Source organism: Thermobia domestica, chromosome 8, assembly GCF_964235325.1.
Source record: "Thermobia domestica chromosome 8, izTheDome1.hap1.1, whole genome shotgun sequence".
Taxonomy (NCBI): domain Eukaryota; kingdom Metazoa; phylum Arthropoda; class Insecta; order Zygentoma; family Lepismatidae; genus Thermobia; species Thermobia domestica.
In genome coordinates, this window is record NC_137461.1 from 213,607,180 (window position 1) to 213,631,220 (window position 24,041).

The 24,041-nt window shown below is 34.4% G+C and overlaps 1 protein-coding gene across 1 annotated transcript in view; it reads right to left on the minus strand.

The window, feature by feature from the left end:
* The window catches only part of LOC145693434 (carboxylesterase 1F-like), a 45,775-nt gene that overhangs the window by 8,562 nt on the left and 13,172 nt on the right, over positions 1 to 24,041 (minus strand). The window contains exons 3-7 of the mRNA XM_081769428.1: positions 22,725 to 22,872; positions 20,968 to 21,153; positions 18,968 to 19,158; positions 8,748 to 8,922; positions 4,522 to 4,614 (exon numbers count right to left, since the gene is read on the minus strand). Of these exons, the coding sequence (XP_081625554.1) occupies positions 4,522 to 4,614; positions 8,748 to 8,922; positions 18,968 to 19,158; positions 20,968 to 21,153; positions 22,725 to 22,872 (793 nt within the window). The remainder of the gene's footprint in view (positions 1 to 4,521; positions 4,615 to 8,747; positions 8,923 to 18,967; positions 19,159 to 20,967; positions 21,154 to 22,724; positions 22,873 to 24,041) is intronic.

A 24,041-nucleotide genomic window follows, 5' to 3' on the forward strand; every position in this document is an offset into this window, starting at 1 on the left:
TAATTTGAACTTTGAACTGTAAATTGAACTTGAGAGGTTCGTAAATATGTGTGTCTTAAAGTTTAATAAATATATGCATTCGAAATAGGTATATTCTTTTTGAAACAGGGTGTACTATGATGGGTAGGATACATCGTGTTGATGTAGGAATTATAGCATTGATACTATCCATTAATTCCATATTTCTTTACCATCGTTATTTTACATCCATCATATCTTCTACCACGTCAATCGAAGCACCGTTTCCTCCCAACAACATCTTAACATATTTTAATTATTTCATATTATATTCTTTTACTCCTATTATTCCTAATTCTTCTAATCCGTTTACCGTTACAATCAGTTAGTTTTTCATTCTCATCAGCATACAAATTTCAAAGAATTTAAGTCCAATATTACTGTCGTCTTTCCGTTATGTCCACGTTTCAGCTGAGTACAATTCAATACTTAGCATTTCTTTCTTTTTCGTAACTCTTCATTTAGTATCTCATATAGTATACATTTCATTATCATCACCACAATCAATTTTAAAATATTTTGTAATTTCTCAGATTCATTTTCATTGATAGTTTTAATTTCGTATCTTCGATAATACTTAAACCTAAATAAAGAAAACTAGTCAGATATTCTTTCATCATTCAGACTTCTATAACTGTACGTGGCCTCAATCATCATCTACCACTACTTAAATTATCAATACATTTGATTAAATCTCAAACTATGTTAATTTTAGATGCAGATACCGCATCAGCAGATATATAGTCTGTAAAGCAAATATACAAGTCTTTCTAGATCCTATAAAATTAATTTCTTCTTTAATCAAGGTCTCCTTAACTACTTTTTGATAGTAAATATTGTCACCAAAAGTCAAACATTTTGTTGGACCTAGCTTCCAACTTCACTATCCTATATCATTTCTTGCATTTCACTTTTAACGATTTGTTCATATGTCAGCTTCTCCCAAGTTTGAACTTTCAGTTCATTCTAAGCGTCTTTTAGATGATTGTGGTCAAACAGTTAAAATACTTTTTAACGTATATGTTTAAAGCCTTCCTTTCCTTTGTCACAAAAACTTCCATCTACTTTATTTAATGAAAATTAATTGTACATTTGTGTCATTAATCCTACCAAATGATTACTCTTCAACTTACTTGTTTCTTTCTCAATATAATCTATTTCATATTCAAACTGCATTTTGGCTGCGTGCAAGTGAAACTAAGACACTGGTGTTATAGAATTTGAAAAAAAAAAGTTAAAGAATGTGTCTGTTGATGGCATGTTGATATTAGTTTGAAAGGTCCCAGTACGCGTCCATCATAAATGGCAGACTGATTGTAGTATCTGTAGAGGATTGCTATGAGAGTCGTTTCGAAAGTAATGCATCCTATCTTTTTCCATGGAAACTAATGGAGATACAACAATATTTCAGCTATAGACTGTCATTTTTCCCATAGCTCCAACCATTCGTTATGCACTTTTGCCAAGCATGAACCAGAGCCTGCATTCCGCGCTTGTAAGAATCGGAACCATCAGAGACTAACTCCTTCCGTGCAGCTTTCACAACAGCTTCCGAGTCTTGAAAAGGTTCGCCAAGTAGTCCGTCTTTCAGAAAATTGTCACGTTCAGCTTCGTACTGGTCCAGCAGGTCCCAACAAATTTCCATTCTCTGACGTTTGTATTCTTCTTTAAGCATCCGCGGCACCCATCTCGCTCAGACCTTGTGATAACCAAGATGTTCCAGCAGTTTTTCCAAGGCATTTATGCCGACGTTCAGCTTTGTACACAATTCTCTGGTCGTTATCCGGCGACCAGCACGGATGATTTGGTCAAGACGCTGTTCATTGCGAGGTATGACAGCTATACAGGGTCGACCGGGCCGTGGCTTATAATGAACACCCTTTTCACCAGCTTGAAAATGCCGTACCCATCGCCTCACATTGCTCACGTCTATTGTATCGTCTTCATAAATCTTTACCAAAGTCTCATAAGGTCTCATAAATTTTGATGGATTTCAATCGGCGCAAGTCCTTCAGCAGTGAGGAATTCAATCACACATCGTTGTTTTATACGCACGTATAGGCCTATATCAGGCTCCATTTTGGAACACTCTTATGCTTGCGCCAACTACCGCAGAACAACGGGACCAGCTGCAAATAAAAAAGGAAGGTTCATGCATTATCACTACACCAACGACACCTGTAACGGACATACAAAGTCAACACAAAAAATAGGAGCCATTAATTTCGGAACGACCCTCGTACTAGTATACAAGCTGTGGGCAACTAGACGAGTGTAGATAAGATTCGATCATTTTCAGGATGACTTCATAGAATATCTAGTCTTCAAGCATAGTCATGTACTAAAGTAGTGTGAGGTCAGATTGTAGACCCACTGAATAGTCGCTCTCTTGTCATTTGTCAGTGGTCAATCGGTGATGTACCCAGGGAGGCAGAGATTTCCCATATCAGACAAGCCCTCTTTAAAACCTCCCTGACATGCCCCTGGAAAGAGGGATGATTCGAGTAGTCTTAACTGCAAGATTGGCTAGCAACGGAATCAGAGCTACCTTCTTTCACTGAACACTAAGAAATCAACTATTGAATATTGATCTACCTCTCTGCGTTAGTTTGGCACGATTCTGTTGACACCTGATCATCGCAAAATCTTTTTCCGAGTTATCGGAACAGACTATATTGCTAAATGAATTGAGGGTAGTGGTATTCAGCAACAAGTGTAGTTCATATGTTAGACAGAGAGATGGTACTGTAAGTCTATCTAAACTTGCAGGTGAGAAGTGGTAAACAATGTCTTCTTATTAGTTATATAGCACCCACAATACACTGTTTAATGTTTTAAACGTGAGAAAAAATAAGCTATATATCCAGCTGAGCTATATATCAAACTATATTCTTCATTCAAAAGAATATAATTAATACGAAGCGCTTTTATAATTTTAATCATGTACTTTGGCCTTATCTGAACACTTTCTGGGACCTCCTCTTACGGTAGCATATTGTGCATATTCATACCACGAACATACCTTGTGCTCTACAAGATAAACGCCGTCTAACAAGCATGCTACTTCTCCTTACTTACGCTTTGCCGTATGGGGCAGATGTCACGGTGCTTGATCACTAGCTGATTCTGAAAACAAAGTTCTCTCAAGACATGCATACCCTACAGTATCTGACCTACTACGCGATCGAACAGTTGTGCATTTGCCTGGGGTAGTTACACGTTCTATTGAGGTGAGTAGTATAGCACGCTCAGGATGTGTAACGGTGCCATGTTGGGAACAATACAACCTACCATTACTTTCTTGTATTCCACCTTTAAGTCAGATCCGTGAATTCCTGTTTATTATTAAACGCGGTTCCAAAAATGATTGTTCTCATATATATTATTCGAGCTTTTAATTAATGAAGTGCTCTCTCTTTGTAATAAGTCTTATGACGACTCATTTTTCGTTTGATTACAAATCACTAATATTTCTTGTTTCTCTTCTTTTATATTATTCAGAAACGCAACAGTACCTACCTCTTCTGTTTAATTTCGCTAAATATTCTGGAACTTGTCCGTTAGTGTCATTTCCGTTTTCTATTTTAATGCCCAAAATGTATAGTTTATTCTTTTAGTCATACAACTAAATGTATTCTTTCCATTGTATAAAGATAAATTTTATTCGTTAAACACTCATTTCTATTTTTAACCATCCTACCTTTCTATTTACCTTTCTACCTTGCTACCTTTCAATTTACGTACATACACATACGAATTTAAATATGTATACATTATATAAATTTCTCCATCCTTCCTCTTTTTACTTTTAAGTCTGTTGTATATTTCCCCGCCTTAATCATTTTCCTTTTAAGTTCGAAGTTCATCTTTCTACACAGTATATTAAGCTCTTCAATAGAATATTTCCCCATATTTTTCTGTTTCTAATTTTCCAAGGTTTCTTCTTTAACTCATGTTTCTTAACTGTCCTAACTTTATGATATTTCCAAAGTTCAAAATGCTCGTACAAGTAGTTAGTTCTTGTAATTGCCTTCACTCAACTTTTCTACTTTACTTCGAAATTTCAAACAAATGTGTTCTTACTTCCCCATCTTAAAATTTAGAGTGTATAATTTGTTATTTTCTACTTCTTAAGTATGATCCCACCTCGGTCCGAGATTCTGATCTGTCAAATTTTGCGCTTTTTCTTCTTATGATTGGCATTCTACGCCTTTATTATTTGTAATCTTTCTCTACCTCTCTCGTTTTACTTACAACATATCATGGCACTCAGAAGACAGTTTCACACACTACTAATATTACTAATATTACGACATTACTAATATTACTTAACAATAAATATACCATTTATGTGTTTCTCCAATTTCTTTATCTCTCATAAAAATACATTCAGTCGTTATTCACTTCTCTTTTACATAAAATTCTTGGGATGACCCGTTCCCATTGTTGGTCCCATGCTCACATCAATTTATTGAATATAATTGAATAAAGTGCAATCCTTACCGTTTTGCCTTAGTATTGCTTCTACTAAACCATCCCTTCTAAGATCAGCATCTGTTGTAAAGTTGTTTGGTTCTAGGTAATTGTATACAAAACCTAAGTAAGAAACAAACATGTATGAGTTGAAATAAAACTTTTGAAGGTAAATTATAGAAACCCCACAACGTCTGAGATTCAGCACCGCAGTGTAATATTTCGCCAATTTTACAGGAGAGACAAAAAAGTGTTTAAAAACTAATTTCAACCTCAGTATACGCGGTATTATTTTGAGGAAATAACAGAGCCACCTATCGTGATATAGGTGTACTATTTAACCCTCGAGAACTCGCAGCGTGGTCTTTTCTACCGCACCTATAAATATTCGTTGATTTTGTTTAGTGACTTTGAGCAAACTTCCCCTCACCCCCACTCTAATCCTTCCCCAGACTGTATTTTTGCAACACACTACCGCTTTTGGCGTTAGTTGGTGCCCAGTGCCTTGTGTGCTCTGTCAACTGCACCTTTAGGCTTATTGCGGTCATTTCTTCCGCGCGCGAGTGCTCACGTATTTCATTTTTTTAATCTTAATATTTTTCTTTCAAATTTGTTTATTCATATTTTTTTGAGATATACTGTAAATATACGATTAACTTAGTATTTTAGTGAGTGTTCTAGTTATGATTTGAATGAAATATGGATTCGAAAGAACAAGAAAGAATTGAAAAATTGCTTCTGAGTGTAAAGAAAGAGGAATCTGCCAATCAGGTACTACGCCGTGAACATGGAGGTACATGATACTATGTACTGTAACACATTTTGTGTGAAAAATGTTTTATTTAACTATTAAAAAGTATACAATTCATTTAAAATTATGTAATTCATTCCTTAACGTCAAATTTTACAGCGCGGTCGTTTCAACCGCGTGCGAGTTCTCGCGTGACGGTCTGTGCGCGAGTGCTGAAGGGTTAATCACATTGTGCGCCATCCTATACGGTTCTAATGTTATCAAAAACTCAAGTTCATCAAAATTGGAGATACGTGGTATTGAATCTCTGACAAAACTATAACCGTAGTAAAGTTTGTATCACTGTTTAATACTTTCCTCGTTTGTTATAATAGATAAATTACGTTATAATACAAAATAATGTAAGACTAAATTATGAAATTATCTTTGTCTTCGAATTAAAATGCTAATTTTAAAGATTTAAACCCATTATTGCCAACACAAACGTCGTAGGCTCAAGTTTCTCTTCGTACAGCAGTATGGTTGCTAATAGGGTCTTCAGAATTGCGATTTCAATTTCAGAATTCATAATGTCCATAGTTCCGGATATTCCTTGAATTTCAGAATTAAAAATTCTGAAAAGCCGTAATTTGGAAATCTCAAGTTCTGAAATTTCGGGTGAATTTCCCAGATTCCAGAATGGGTAGAATATTGATTCCGATTGCGGAATGAAAATTTTCTGACAGATATTCTTAACATTCCTGCTCAAAATTTCGGTTCTCACGAGTGGGTACACATAAAGAAAGAAAAAAAACTTAGATTTACTTTATATCAATGATTGTATAACAGTATTGTGTTTTCTCTCTTTCCAAACATTGTTTCCATTGTTGTTGCTTCCAATGATGATATCCAATTTAGGCTGTTCGATTTTAAAAAAAAATAACTTTCTGTTTGGTTGGCAACACTATTCATCCAGTGATATTCGTCAATACATAGACAGGTAATCTTCTTTCTCTAGTTGTTTCGTGCACAGTTTCGTTCCTCTGTCTCTTTCGCTTCCTTCCTTATCATGGTTTGTCATTCTAAATTATATTTTAATGTGGAAACGTCATTTCATGGCTGTTCTCAAATCGGCACGGGTTAACGTTCTCATAGGGAGCTGCTATTTCACTAATATGTATTTACTGCCATATAGAATGCATTTCGCGGGTGTGCGTATGGTAACGCGAAATTGCCTTATATAAGGGACACTGATATATATATATGGGAGTGTGTATTTGTGTGTGCACAGAACACAAGAATGTAATTTTGTTTTGCAGTATTCTGCTTATTAGAACAAAGAAGATATTTTTAATTTATAATTTTATACTTGTACTATCTGAACCTGCTGATTATATAGCTCACTATTATAATATGTGCCTGAATATACTTCCTGCTTCCTCACTATAACTGTGCGTGTTTCTTTACAGGTACAAGTGAACGACAGGGGAACGATTCACCACACACAAGCATATAAACGTTGTATATATTATATTTAATTTGTAACGCAGGCATTGGGGGGAGTTCATGATACACTACTTGAAATAATAGATGGTCTCAAGGTAGAAGTGACCATGTTTTATAAAATTGATTAAGTAGTTCCTGATAGGAGCTTCTCAGTAAATTAGTGAAAAAATCTGGAAATATGGTTTCTAAGTTGTCTAGCAATGTTGAGAATCAAAGGGCATCTTCATAATTCCTTCAACTTGTTGTGTACTGACTGATCGCTTTGGCGGCAAAATTTCGTTTGCTTTTTGAGACATTCCCTAATGGCAAACTCAAGTAATTGCCGCACATATTTCTATCAAATTTTGCCCTATATAGGGTTGCTGATTCTACGTTAAAAGTTGCGAAAGAACCAATTAAATGCCTTGGAGCATCGATTTTTTATACTGTCTACCCATTTATTCAGCAGCAATCTTAAGGGAGGGATTTCGGCAATTGTCACTTTCTATGAGGTTTGATGATTTTATATGGTGATCTTAAAGTCATAAAAGTGATAAACATGTTGTTTGTGAACTTGCAAAAAACATATTGGAATGGCACAGCTTAAGTACTGATATTTTTAGCAGATTATCATTAGCCACTAAGCTATTACAGAAGAAGCTAATTTAATACTAAGCTATTACAGAATAAGCTTCAGGAGACTATTCATAAAAACAATTTAGAGAAGCATAAAGATACCAGTTTACATTTATCAAATAGGCCTAGAGAGGAAATGTTCTTATTTCCACAAAATACTACCCTGGTATAAGAGGTTTCTGCTAAATAAAAGGCTGTCTTCTTATTATCTACAGAACATCATAATCAATTTCTGGAATGATGAGGGGAAGAAGCCAGATGTAGTTTTGCGTTATAATGCAACAAAAAGACCAGTTGATACAGTTGATAAAATGACAAAAGGGTACACTAGCTAACATACTACTTGCCGCTAGCCTGTGATCATCTTTGAGCATCTATTAAATATAGCAATCATTAACTATTACGCTTCATAGTGCCTAAACTTTGAATGTTTTGACATAACTGACTAACGGAACTTGAAAAAGTGATAAGAATCCATATTGTAAGAAGGACATCGAACCCCGTTGGTCTGCACACTCGAAGAGTAAATTATACAAAGTTAATTTTTCCAAACTATGAATGTAAGCGCAGGAACTTTACATGTAATATGAGTTCAGAAGAGTATACATTTGACCAAGAAACAAGTACAGAAAATGAAGACAAATACGCGTAGATGTAAAACCGTTTCATGAGTGGATCATTCCGGGCGCAGGCAAATATGTTTAAAATATAGCTGTGCAAAATAATTGACTTACATCAAGTCAAGAGAGAAAAAAGTTAAATACGAGTAAAAAGTGTTATAAAGCATAATTGTTGCTGTCTTACAATATGAACGTAGTTGATATTATCGTGGGAAATGAAGAATGCACTATCATACATAATTATAATGTAATTACATAATTATAATTAAATAAATTCCCTGAAAACTGTTGTAACAATGTATAATAAAGCTGTAAATGTATAGAATTATTATAAACGTTCTAAGTTGAAAATGATGGAAAACAAAACTCAAAAAAGAACACGTATTAATACTAACACAATTCTATAGTTCATAAACAATTTTTCCCTTTTTTAACACAACCTACAAAAACAATCTAAAACAAACGCAAACTAATCTAATGTAACAAAACCAACATTACGGTATATAATATACCTTACCTACACTAACATACTCATATTTTCAATGCCGCACATAAAGATGTTTCAAATTGCAAAACAATAGTGTATCCCTGGAGCGTTCTTGGGAATTTGAAGTTAAAAATGTTTTGGATATCCGGCGATTAAATCATGTAAAAAACATCAAAGAAAATTTCTTCCAGAGTTCTATATTATACCAACAATAAAAAGAAATAATACATCTATTTCAGGGGATAGTTTCAACCTGAATTTACTAGAAAGAGAACATAATAAAAGTATAATATCTTACCAAAGAAACTGCCAAAAGCTTCGTTTTTGGTAGTTCCTGACATCAATGGAACGTGGTTGAAATTTCCAGATGTATACAACTCTACTGGATCCTGCTCCATAAATCGAATGTCTCCAGCAGTTTGTATGACAACTCTTGGCGAAGATGAACTCAAACCAAGTCGACTATATCTTCCCTAGTAATTATGGATATGTAATTGTTCAGTTTAGATCAGTAGCGTAGAAATTATTTGAGAGTTTAAACTAGTAAAACTACATATACAATGGTCTTTGTAGATTGTTCTAGATTCAAATAGACAAAGAAACTTGACAGACTCCATGGAGGAGCTGATGAATTTTTCAGATGTGTGACATAGCTACACTAGTCTACAAAGTTTCAGTTTCTAATCAAATTTATTCATGATGTATATCAGATGGATATACAGATGATTTATCGTGAGATTCAGTAAAATATTTTGAAATAAAATATAAAATTGCATATGATGATAATAACTCTGTTTTCAATCTTAAAGAACAATTAATACAATTTAAATTTTGAATACTATTTCACTCAATTGACTATAGCTACGCTTTGAATGATCCATTTTAAGTGTCTGAATTATAACCACTTGATTAAGTATAACGACCAAAATCTCGCGAATAACGATAGTAATGTTTGCATCCAAGGCCTCAATAAAAGCTTACCTTTCCGCGTAGACTTCACGTAATCCGAAAGAAAACAGTCCAGAGATGTAATATCACGTGATCTTGACTTCCAGTACATCGCCGATTTCCCAATAAGTCCAATTTCACTTACTGAGCCATCATGCCCCCATTTATGGCGTATGAATATCCACTGTTAATATATTCACGGATCTACTCAATTAACGAACTCTGCCGAAATAATCTCTTTGGATGTGTATTGCCAAAAAATAATAATTAATTAATTAAATTTAATAATACCCTTTCGTTCAAGAGTTATCGTGTGGAGTAAGGCCAGGTCCAGTTGAAACCAGATAATACCAACATCACTGGCTTGAATTTTAGGAAGCAAACTGCCCGTAATCATAACGCGATAGTGGATGCTATTGATAGTTACTTTCAGGCAATGCTGATTCTTCTTCAAATATGGACCGATTATTCAGCCAACTCATAAACCACACCAAACTGTGCAATTATCTGGTCGTAACTCCAGCTCTATATATTCTTCGTGTTATTCACCACTCAAAATATGACAGTGTCCCTTATTAACGTATTCATTTAGTTAAAAATGGGTCTATTACTGAACAAAATTCTGCAAAAAACCAGCGGATCTTCATTTGGTGTTCAGAGCCCATTCACGAAAAACCCGACACAAATGGCACTTGCACAAGTTGGATTTTACCTACTTTTAAACTGAAGTCCTTCCTAAAATAAGGTAAGTTGTTTCATATGACAAACGAAGCTGTAGAGAATGACATCGGATGTATTGTTCACCGTCAAGGCGCATACTTGCAGCTAGCATTGCTATATTCTCTTAGTTATGTGCTGAAATTGATTTATTCGGTAGCTAACTATCCAATAATGTTAATTCTTTTCGGATAGTTCTGATGTAATAGGCAATAGTGGGTAGATAAATTATTCCAATCGTAATTTTCTCTCATTGCACGAAACGTTTTCGTAATACAGCATCACAATTTCGAAACGCTGTTTCCAATTAAATCTTTCCATAATGAAATGGTATTCAAACTTGAGTCACAATACAATGACAGCTTGACAATAATCACGCAAGATCAGTTAAAGTGGTCCTATTAAAAAATACCTCACGATTAATCAATAGGTCATATAAAGTCAAGGATTATTGTGTATATATCAAGTATTCAGAGCGCAAGGGAAGCAGGTCCTATTACCAAAATTGTAAGAAATACAGATATGAAAGTTGCACTAAACTGCATGAAAAAGTAACTCTGATTTATTTTATTTTCTATTTACCTTTTTACATTATAAGAGTTATTTTCAATACCTGGATATGAATCTTCTAAGCTACGAAAGGAGCTTCAGTTAGAGATAATAAAAATGAAATATGTAAAAATGACCAAACAGTGGGCTTGATTCCCTTGCGCCCTGAACGCACCATATGCGTATGACCACGAATATATGGCATTCGCTGACGGTCACTGGATTTGTGAATATTCCCTCTCAGGAAAGACTTTATTTACTTGTAATTATTTATAATAATATTACAGATAATCAAGAAAACTATAAAAATATAAAAAATACAAAATTATTCGTGAAGTATTTTAATAAGGTTTAGCAAAATTGACTGACAAGTTCAAGCTTTACAAGGAAGTAATGACCAACTCTTCACTTTTAGAGCATGTAAATTGATCATTCTTTATCACCTTGTTAATAATTGGTTAACACGATAAACATAAGCTCACGTCTTCTATTCTCAGAGGAGGCACAGCATTCTAGCAACTGACTCCCATCATGAGGCAACTGAAAATCCACTTGGATTACTTTTAAAAGTAATAGTTAAATTAAGCTCATAAGAGCACGCAATTATCCCATTTTGAATCTGTGAAATATTCACTTAATACCCAGTTGAATATGCATCAGTTGGATGCGGAGCCTTTCAAAAATTTTAAAGTCCACTTTTACTTCAAATTGGATAATATGTTCTCAGAGTGCATTAGAGAAAATAAAGCTGGAACTCACACAACTAAAATAATATACTACAACATTTCACAAAAAATTGAACTAAAATGAACTAAAAAATTAACAGGTAGAAAACAACTAGAAATGATGGTAAGGTGATTAAGAGAAAAACAAAAATTTCTATAATTTTTGGAGCATTGCTACAAAGTCTCCCTTATCACAGCATTATTACTTGCTAGTCCATGAGCGATCTTACGATAAAGTCAGAAAAAAATATCCTTCCCAATTGCTACTACGGAGATATGTTATTTAAAAATCATAAGATTTATGGAAGCATGTATAATTGATAATTGGGCGTTTAGAGAAGCTAATTGCGAAGAGGCCATCATCCTAGCAGTGATTGTAAGAGAGAGATTATCGTTCTGAAAAGCAAATCTTCATCTAAAAGGGGAAAAATTTAATTTAAAGAAATTAGAGGAAGGTGAGGGAAGAAGAGACTACCAGACTGAAGTGTCGAAAGGATTCTCGGTTTTAGAAAGTTCGGAATGCACTAGAGTTGAAGATTCTTGAGCTAAAATTAGGGATAGCATTAAATTAAAAAGAAAAAAGAAAAATGTAAGTCTGAGTAAGAAAATATTTGTCCATGAGCTTTCACGTCAATAATAATCATAAAAACGAACCTACTTCTCTCCATTATTATTCAATACTGTCCTACAAAATATGAAATTAAATCTTTAAGTTTAACTTTCCATGATTGTGCCCTTTAGCGTAAATAACACTGATGATTAAAGCAAATGATGATGATGCAATAATCAGTGGAACGAGAACGTGCGAGGAAACGGGAGTATCCCGAAAACAACACACACACACAATGTTGTCCACCATAAACATACTAGGTCGGCGATCGAACCAGGGCCCCATGCCACAGAGGTAAGAACTGTACCACTGAGCCAATATGTTTGGCTGTTCTAGAATACTTTTTAAGGAAAATCAAAGATAACAACCAGGGTCTAGAGCTTAATTACACCACCAAGTGATTGCTTGATAGATATGAGGATAATAGAAAGAAATAGAGTGATTTTATTAAACGCCTCTAGAAAGAAGAGTTTGGAAGGAAATACAGAGAAAAATAAATACATGGAAATTTGCAGTGCCATAGTACTGCAAAATTATACATTCGTTAAAAAGTAAAATAATACTTTCGACAAAGTACATACTTCCAAATAACTGCGTAGAAATAATATTAACAAATTAAAACCATGTACACTCCGCTTCAAAAAAATTGCGACACCTAACGCCCTGCAGCTAGGCCACCCAATATACACCATCTTATCCCATAATCGTGTCTGGTAAAGAGATTCCCTCCCTCTCCTTTCTTCTCTCCATAACTAAAATTAGCTAACAACATGAACGCAATTCTAATTTCAAACCACACAAACCAGTTTCTATCAGCCCTTCCCCAGCGGTTGACAGAGGACAATTGGCAGGCTTTGTTGCACCCTATCACTGCTGTCGTGATCTTTGCAGTTCTCAACAAATCTAAGGGACGTAGTTCTCCCGGCATAGATGGCTTGACTGCATCTTTTTACCGTCATTACTGGCCTATTCTTCGTGGTACACTTGTGACACTTTTTAATTCCTGGTTGTCTAATGAACCCTTTAATTCTAATACAGCTGTTGTTGCACTTATACCCAAATCGTCCAAGGCGAAGGTTGTGGCTGATTATCGACCCATCTCCTTATTGCCAGTTGATTTGAGATTATTTACTCAAGTTCTTACAGCCCGATTACGACCTATCATACAGAAAATTATCAGTCCATATCAAGCAGCCCTGCACGAATCGCATAACATTCAATTCACCCTACGTACTCTTAGAGATCTATTTGCATACGTTCAGTTTCGCAGCGTTCCAGCAGGAGCTTTAGCAGACGACTTAGAGAAGGCTTATGATAGTGTAGATCACATCTTCCTTCGTCTCACGCTAGACGCTTGGGGTTTTCCCGCAGCTTTCTCTCATGTAATTTCAAATTTATACGCCACCGCCAGGTTTCGTCTAAAAATTAATAGACATCTATCTGACCCCATACTCTTAAAGCGAGGTTTAAGCCAGGGCTGTAGTTTAAGCTCTATTTTGTTTTCTTTAGTTATAGACCCTCTCCTCTACCGATTGGCGCTTGTGTGTCCCCCAGGCCCTACCCTCTTTAGTTGTCAAAACATCTATTGTTTTGCTGATGATCTGACTATCACAGGGGTCGACGCGGTTGCTCTTCAGGGAGTCTTTCCGGTTCTCAAGCGATTCTCTAGTTGCTCTGGCCTTAAGTTTAATGAAAAGAGAACTCAGCTGTTACAATTTCACGGCTTTCAGTTACCCACTCCTACCCCAGGTACGCAGACTATTCCGCATGTTACATCCTTAATTATTTTAGGCATTTCATTCACGTCACTTCCCACTCCCCATTATGACGAAGTTTGGCAACCTATCCTCACGCAAAGTCGTGGGTCATTATTCTCCCTCCGTTTTCGTCGATTTCATTTACTGCATCGCATCCAATTTATCAATATATACGTGGCATCTAAGTTGTGGTATAGGGCTCGGGTATTTCCCCTCCCTGAGATTTACGCAAAAAGATTAGAATCCCTGTTCCTTTGGCATATATGGCGGGGTTACTATTTTTGCATTCCCAGAAATGCCATTTACCTCCCACGTTCCCGAGGTGGTCTAGGTTTAGTTCATATCCGTCTCAAATGTCAAACTCTCTTCATGGCAGATTCCTTCGTGGGTCTTTCATCCATTGACTCTATTACGAACCATTGGTTTAGTTGTTTTTGGCCGGAGTACGGTCACCCTGTTAATCCCCCTTTTATTCAATTTGCCGATCAGTGTCCGAAATATGTCTTGATCTTTATTCGATATTGGACTTATGCCGGGGTGACTCTGGTCCCTCAGCCGCACAATGCTCGCTCATTATATTCTGTCCTCTTCACATTGTCCTCTCAGCCGACTCAGTTACGAGTGGTACATCAGTTTCCACATATAGAGTGGCAGCAAGTGTGGGCTAACATTTGGAACTCAATCTTACCTTCCTATATGCAAGAGTTATGGTTTCAAGTAGTCCATCAACTTATTCCGACACGTGCGCGTCTTTATGCAATACATCGAGCACCAGATGCCTTGTGTAATATATGTAGTTCTGAGATCACTTTGGCTCACCGGTTTACAACATGTGAGGGAGCGCCAGTGATATGGAACGCCTTGCAGGTGATGATGGGTCGTATCACTCGTCGTCCGAGTGCAAAGTTTCAAATTGATCATATGCTCCTACCGGACATTAATTTTTCCCCCACTAAGCATCGTACCGTGCTTTTCCTGATTGGAAGCACTTTACTATATTTCCAGCGGCATATCACGTTACTGGATGCACGCACTTATTTTGATTTTCTTTAACGTACACGCCGGAAATGTTATTCTCCGGAGCAGAAAAGGCTTTCTTTTAGTAGGTTTTTAGAAGTGATTTTGTCATGAAATAAAAGTTCTTCTCTCGTTTTTTTTTCTGATATGTATTTATCTTTTATAGTTCTATGCATTTGTAGTTGTAGATCCAGAATTGGTAATTTTTATTGTATGTCTAGTGATTTTCTTGTATAGACTCGGCTAGTTGAATCCATTTTGTATTTACCAAGAAGGTAATAATAAAACTGATAGTGTAGCGGTAAGGTAATATGGTTATGACTAATACAGCTGTGCAGCGTAGGTTCGAATCCTGTTCACGCCAAGCTTGCATTTTTTACAAAGTGATAGTGAAGAATTGATTTGTCATATTAACATGCGATTCTTAAGAATGTGTAAGCAAACACCTTTATCATGATAGAGATGATTTACGAATGTTGTTTCAGAATGGGCAATGGATTTACCAAGATATTCGAAACACTTCATTGATCTGCAGTATACACTTTTCGTGTTATCGTATCAGAAAGAAATATTACGGCATTTGGTGGACACAGTTTGGGTAAAACAATCATTGGTGTAGTGGTAAAATACCAGAGTTCCAAGCGAAACATCTAGGTTCGTCCCCCGCCAAGTAATATAACTTTTTCGCATAAAATAATGGCTGCAAACAGAGATCTATCTTCTGTTGGAGAACTTACATAGCATCACTGGCAAGAATTCGAATAAACAGTGTGTGTCTTCTTCATGATACACTGTAATAATCAGTATGTTTCATATTTATATTTGTCTCTCTCTCTTTTTACTTTTCCTTATCCTGTCTTAGCATCTTTCACTTCTCTTCCCTCTCTCTCACGTACACACGCACTTCATGTGCGTGTGCCTGTTCCAAAGTTAAAACTGAGCAAGAGACCGATAGACCTGGTCTGCAAAATGTAATTAACTGTCAACTTTAGCGTTGAGTTTTTCTGCTCTGGTGTAAACATCTCCAGTCCTGGTCATCTCTGAAAGAAATACTGTTTAAACGCAAAAGAATAAGCAAAGTATCTTTTTTATCATCTGGGTTACCGAGTCTCAGTCGAATTACCGGGTCACTACGGCTTTGAAACATCGACCAAGTAGTAGTCCATAAGCTAACCAACATCATCCGACTGACACTTTGATCCGTTTGAGGTCTAGCGTGTTCATTTTATCTGTGCAAGTTACAACGTTTTATCCGCAAGAGATGAAAGTGATGCTGGATGTTCGGAACCGATAAATCTTTGGAAAAGACTAGAAAATGGCAACCTGTTTGGTTATTTGAAAACAAAATTTTATTTATACTAGTTCGACAAAAATTTGTTTCCATCCTATAATTCAATGTGAGTTAATCATGTTGAAATTTGAAACATGCAAGGTCTGCTACATCTATAAGGAACATCCAATTTTCCATTTGAACGTTTGTTACTTTTCATTATGACACAGTTTGGACTTTTAATATAGGATATTTCTGATAAACATTTACCAGTAAAATAGCACTCGTTCAATTTTATCTTTTTTTCTTTTTCCTTTTTCATTTCATTGTTTTCTTATTATTTATTTATAATAGTTCGACACAATTTTTTTTTCATCCTATAATTCAATGTGATTTAATCATGTTGAAATTTGAAACATGCAAGGTATGCTACATCTATAAGGACCATCCAATTTTCCATTTGAACGTTTGTAACTTTTCAATATGACACAGTTTGGACTTTTAATATAGGATATTTCTGATAAAAATTTACCAGTAAAATAGCACTCATTCAATTTTATCCTTCTTTCTTTCTTCCTTTTTCTTTTCATTTTTTTAATGCAGACTGCCGTGAAAGTGAAAGTTTTTGAAAAAAATCCTATGACGAGTATTCGGACCCAAGACACAGTAATTAGAAGCGGCAGAATTTTCATAACGATGAACATAACGAGCATAATTTATACAATTCACTTAACAGTTTTAGAGTTATTAGGTCTAGGTAGGTCAGATGAGATCATGTATCCGGAATGAAAAAAAGTAAAAACGTTTTCCCAAATTTTAACTGGAAAAGGCCATTGGCAAGACCTAGGCGCAGATGACAGGGAAATGTTTAGATGGATCTCGCAGAAATAGAAATACAAAGTAGAAACTGGATTCAGTTGGCTATGGAGAGAAGTCAATGAAAAACTGGTGAATGCAGCACTGAACGTTCGGGTTCCATAGGGCATAGAGTTAGTTAGTTAGTGTGGAAGTTTATTGTGATTGGATTAAATTCTTTTAAAAGCGACACTATACAAGTCATTTATGTATAGCTTAACGTGAGATCTAAATCAGGTAAACTCTCTCTCTTAATCAAGACCGGTTTTCCCTCGCCGAAGATAAGTAACCATATAGTAACAAGGGAACTATTCTCTAGAACAGAGTATACAACTCTAATAATTTTGCAAAGGAAATATGCCAATGTGTTAAGGAAGAACCTGTAAGTTTAGGGCACATATCTTACTTTGCACAAACCGCACATCTATGTCACTTGAGAAAGGTATTATTATTATTATTATTATTATTATTATTATTATTATTATTATTATTATTAATGACGCACCATTATTGACCAAACTTGATTGTTTCAATTCCAATTTAGTGTTTGAATGGAATATCCTATACAAAAGTGAATATAATTCCGCTTCACAATTTCACACTTATAATTTCAAACAAGCAGATTTTTAGGCACATACGTATTATCACATTAAGGCAATGAATGTAATAAGTGATTCCTGTACTAGTGTCAATGAGGCTACTGACTCTTTATATAAGTCACTGTGTTCTGTAGTAGACAAACATGTACCTAAGAAATCAGTTAATTATAAATTATTGATTCCATTTGCTAAACATCCATATAAAGAAAGTAAAAATTATTATGAAAGAAATAATATTCGTTAAATGCAGTTTACAGTATCGGTATTTAATAACACTTGATGTATGATTATGCATCTTTTTTCTTTTTTGCAAGCATTCAACGAAAGACTGAATAACTCTTGAATTATATTTTCAATTGACTGAACACTAAGTTATTTTGAAATCAAGCGTGTGAAATTATACACAATATGTAAGTATTGTATATGTAATTAAAATCAATGTTTATAAAAAAAAGCCAATAGGTAAAGAATAGCAAACTTCCTTATACTACAGCTTTAATAATACAAAGAAATGACAAACATGAATTTCTTACTGTATTACTAGCCTGAAGGTCATAATTACCGTAGATTTGAGTAAGTTGTCAATTTATGTAAGGAAGGTTTAAATCATGTAAGATGCTCACGGTTCTTCAGTAACTTTGAACTCCGTCGCAGAGATCACACATTTCTTCGAGTTTCCATGTAGATATGTAATTAGAACAAGCATGTCCCACATAGGACAACAGGATTTGCTTCCTTCCAGGAGCATGTCATTCAAATCGAGCTGGTTTTTCATGTCTGAATGATCAAATGAAATTCCCATTTGCTTTAGAAAGAATAGAAATCGAGTACGCATTTGAATTCAGTGTGCCATAAAAGTATGTCTACATGTTTTAAGAATTATTTCATAACAAATGGAGTTGGTACACTTTTATTTCTTCGTTATTAGTTTCAGTTTCAAATTATGTTGCTTAAGAAGTATACGTATCAGTGAGTATCTAATAGAATGGTTTTGACGACTAACTGAGAAACTGAAATTAAAGCAATAAATTGAACAGTATTCATTTATTCTCTTCAAGCATAACGTGACATTAACTTGTACTGATGTGGTTTTCTCTTGTGGACTTGGGAGCACTGTATGCTCTGTTCGGAATCAGTTTCCAGCATTATTCTTCAACTCGCTTTGTATGGCACTGAGGCGATAGTAATTGTCGAATTCCTCAACCCGCACCATGCATCTGGAACAAGGAACTTTGGTCTCAAATTATATCAGAGATAAATTTTCCACAATATAGCATGTACGCATATATGCAATCTGTCAATTACCTACCAGTTCTCTCGACTCATTCCCTTGTATTAGCAACAGAGTGATATTATATAGACTTACCTTTCATGTTACAGATTATTACCCAAAACGTACTGATTGTAGGATTGACTATATAGAAATTCATAGCAGAAGTGCATTAATAGAAGGCTATTTTCTTCTAATTACCTGATATTCTCCAAGAGCTGAAACTAAGTCCAGGGCAGGAGTAGATTGGAAGCAAGCAGTGACAGTGGTCAAGTTGTCCAGGGAGCAACCCAGTATTTCCGCTATTTCAAAGGCTGTTGCTCGAGGATCTCTGTCCACTGACCCAGCAGTAAGAATTGATCCACTTTCAAGAATTGCTTGGTGAAACAGATCTTTAAAAAATGGTTGCTAATTAACGATTATTTATAACAATTCATCAACATTTATATTCATCAACAATTTAACCTACTACATTATTTCTTATTTCAAATTAAAATTTTTCATAGGATAAACGAAGAAACGCTAACTAAATGTTATTCTAGAATTCTTGCTTACTAACCTAAAATACCTCTCTTTATAAACAGATATTGTTAAAAATATTTTAGAGATCCAGGTTGATGTATTATATGAATAAAAATAACAGTAAAAATTCAGAGAAATTAGCAGTATTTTAGGTTTAAACTTTAAATGTTGATCCATCCACCTGTAACATAATATTTATTCAAATTGCTTTTGTTCCTTAGAAATCATGTTTAAATTTCATTGTTGTTATTGTTATAAAATATTAATATAAAATGAAGCATTAAAATGCAATTGTAGAGATCATCATATGTATTTTGACATTATTGTTTCCTGTATTTCCTGTTATTCTTTTTCGTTTTTCGGCTATCACATGCTTTTCTGTTATTGTTTCGTGTATTTTCTGTGTATATAGGAGAATACTCTGTATATTTTCAAATTCACTATCCTAAGTAGTATACTAAATATCTATTATTGTTTTCAGTTTTTTGAAGAATTTAACAATATGTCATACTCCACGTTGAAAGACTAAGTGTATAAAATACACTTTATAGTGTTGAGTTCCTCTAAGTTAGTATCTGTTAGGTCATTAGTGCAAATACCGTTATTGTATGTATTTTCTAAGCTGTTTCGAAATATTCATTTAAGCAGAGAACATTTAAACACACGCGGCCTTATCATCATGAAAAAGCCTGTTTAAATTAGAAAAATGTTTCAATTATGTACAAATATCTTTGCTGTCCAATCGTTCAAATGAATTTCTGTGGATTGACTGCACTAATATACTATATAAACTGAATTAAGTCTAATTCTTATACTGATATTTGAAGTACAATCTTTCCTAAAATCTTGAAGGGTGAAATAAATAAATATTCAAACAAATTTGTTGGAATATTATTTTACCTTTTAGGATTTGAGGAAATACCATATCAATTACGTCGTTTAGGACGAATTCGTTACTGTTAAATTATAGATGACACGCACTTTAAAACCTTCATTTGTTATACATTCTAGCAATGAGAAACAGGCAAGTAGCAATAAGAAATAGGCATTTACGTAACATCCGGTGTCTAATTACTCTAATGTGCAAAACTTAAAAATGGATGTAAGTTTCACCTGCTATATCACTTTTAAGAGCATAGATTATTGAAACAATTTGTGCACAATAATATTATATTTTTAAAATATTAAAATGTGTTTTGTAATTTAAATTTCTCCCTATAGTTCTAATTTTCAAGAAAATATACGCGTGACTTTATCCATCATGAAATGTTACTCTATTCTAATTCCATTAGCTTAACTTTTCTTTCGTCAGATCACCCGTGTGTGTGTTCTTCTAGGAAAACAATTCAATTCCATTTATGTATAACAATAATGAATTTTCACAATGGGTTTCCTGTACAGAGATACAAATCAAGATGTTCATCCATTTCATTCTTTTATTTCCACCACATTTTATTCCTTAGTTGACTTCCTAATAACTTTTACTATATAACCAAATTCCCAGAATAACGTAATTGAGATGTTTTGTAAAAATGTAATATTTATTTCTTTCAAGGTTTTATTGACTCAATGGTATCGAGAAATCCACGGAAAATATTTTGGAAGTAAATAATGAAATGTTTTATACGTTTTAAAAATAATTAAATACTTTGTTATATAGAAAAAGTATCAATACTTACTTGCAGACAAAGGGCTGATCAAGTGTAAATGAACACTCCATGAGCCCGCGCTTTGTCCCCATATAGTAATACGATTAGGATCACCACCAAAATATTGAATGTTCTTATTCACCCACTGAATAGCTTTCAGTTGATCTAGTAATCCTGCATTACCAGGAATATCGTCGGTTTGCAGTGAGAGGAAACCTTTCAAATAAGTAAATAACACAATGTTTATATAATACGAGTAAGATAGTATATAAAGCCACACAAATGTCGTTTTCTAATTAGGAAGTTATCTTTTAATTATAAAGCATAGGTCTATAATCGAAATTAATTTTAAGAACAACTCGTACCTACAACAATTGATATTTATTTCTTGTTACATTTTTTTCTGTTTCAAGAAATAAGTATTATTATTAAAGTATATAATACTGTATTGTCTGGACTAGCTGGACAAAGCACTTCACCTAACATTTAAAACTGTTCCGTATCACCTCATAACCACGTTCTTTTACATATGTTAAGAATACTTATTCTTAACATCATTGAAGGGAATAAGCAAATATCAATCCAATATCTTCAATTGTGAATTTACTACACAACGTAGCTCCTTATTGTTATTACAATTAAACCTACAATGTTATATCCGAAAGTTGTTACATTAAATGATATGCATTATAATTTACTCGGTTAATAAGAATTTTATTTACTTCAAAAAAGCAACTTTTAACGGGATACATTCATTTCAGCGAATTTGTGGAAACTATTGGAAGTTATATTTTCCACTTTCTATGAAAGATCTTTGCGATCTTCTCTCAATCTTATCCACTTCAAGCACCACCGTCTACCTTGTAAAATTCTTCGGAAAGATTAAGAAAGATTATAGGTCTAAATTTGATAATAGAGCACGTCGTTTCTCCCAAATATCTCCCTCAGAAAGATAGGAACATTGCCGTGAAACGTGGCAAAAATTTTCGATTTGCCTTCAGTTGGCATTTTTTTAGTTTATCAGCCCTTTCCAGTATCGAGGCTTTAAGGGACCCAGATATACAGTTTAATGTAGGATTAAAACCACACGAGCTCCCATCTGGAATCAAGTTCGGTTCCTTCACATCAAAAGCAAATACGATAACCATATAGTCACAGAGGAGCTCGTTGTATTTCAGAATTCCGAATAAAACATTTACTATTTCAGCAATACCCTTGGTGGTTCTCCGAGGATCATTGAATGTAGGGCCTTATTCTTTCTTGCTAATAAATATTGAGTTTCTCTTACTTCCTGTAGCTTTCTAGTGATGTTCAGAATCTCTTAAAATGCACTATTTGAAACACTAAGTTAAAATCAAGACCTTCCTTCCAGATACATGCTGCATCATTTGAGAAGCGTTTGCAACAGATTTGCTGAGTCTCCCATAGAATTTCCTGTGTACTCTCTGCCCCATGTTTGAGCCTATGATAAAGTATCGAATTTAAAGGATCATCTGAACACGAAACTTGCTCAACTTGTTCGTGTTCATGGAAGTTGCGCGTGGGACTAATGTTCCTGTTGCGACACGATTCGAGATACTGAGTTCCAATGTTTTTTGCTTCCAGACCTATCACACGGATTTAATCTCTGCTATCTCTTAGCAGTCTATTGCATCACCAATCCCCAGGAGGTAAAAATTCTGACTTCAGCTCAATTCTGTTACTCTTTTACTAAATAGTGTAGAACTACAATCAAGATTGAACCTAATTGTTTTAATAAGATTAATCCGAAAAAACTGTAGTTTTACCTAGAAGTCCAAGGCGATACTGAATACTAACTAATACAATATCTTCATCCAAGAAAAAATCATGCTTCATTTCTGTTTTGCTTGAACCAAACGTCCAGCCACCTCCATGGATAAACAGCAATACAGGTTTGTTTGCATCACTAACAGCCTATAGAATGTATCGAAAGATTAGATACATACAGTAATTAATACACATACAGTAATTAGTACGACATACAGTAATTAATATGACATACGGAAACAAATTGACACATTATCAGTTTATTTCAAAATTGAATATGTTCACTAAAGATAAAGCATAGGGTATAAATCAAACAGGATTTGATAGATTATCATAAAAACGAATTTAAAGTTATGATTGCTTCCTCTGATTGTCAGTTCCATGCTTGGAATGGTTCGGTTAAATGCATTAAATTTATGTAAAGTGTACAAATCGGTGGTCCAAAGTGAGTTAAATTTATGGCTTTGTTTCATTCAAAGCTTTCAATTTTGTCATATTCTTACGGTTCCACTGAAATTTGTATAATGCGAATTCCGGTTAAAATCATAATTATTATAGTTATACATACAAAGTAAAAATTATCCGTTTTTCAGAATCCTGCTGTACTTCTGCAACAATTTTTATAGAGGTAGTAGGTTAGTACTTAAAATTATATGTTCGTAGCTCAACTCCCTCTACAAAAATTGTTGCGCAAGTACCTTAGGATTCTGAAATATGTACTTTTGGATAGAGCACATATTACCCTCTAAGTGAAGTCTTAATCCGACTACGGGAGGTCCTATGGTTTTGGAGCTATGGGTCTTTAATGTTCATTTTCTCATGTTTTCGGCAGCCTATAAATCCGAACATTATATATATATATATATATATAGTGGCATTTTGGTACATTTTTCTCATTTAGCCTTTGAAGAATATATAGTACCAAGAATTTCAGTGTAAATTTGAGAGTATTTCTGCTTATAGTAGCTTTTAAAAAGTACTGTATCTCGTGATACTACTCATCATTAAATAAATGTTTGAACCAAGACTAATTTCTGCTCTACAAGTGAGTGGAACGTTAGTATCTTCGACCGGTATCGACGTGTGTCTAAAACAATAACAGTACACGCTACAACATTTAAACTAGTTGGTTTCCATTTCATGGTTGTATAAGGCTGCCAGACGGTCAGATTAACCCTAGAAGGACTCTGTAAGACAAAACACGATTTTGTAATAGAATCTTTTTTCAGCGATGAAGAACACGCTTGAAAAATCACACAATTCCGAATAACTTACAACCACTAATATTCTGGGGAAAAAGTAGTATATAATTGGTC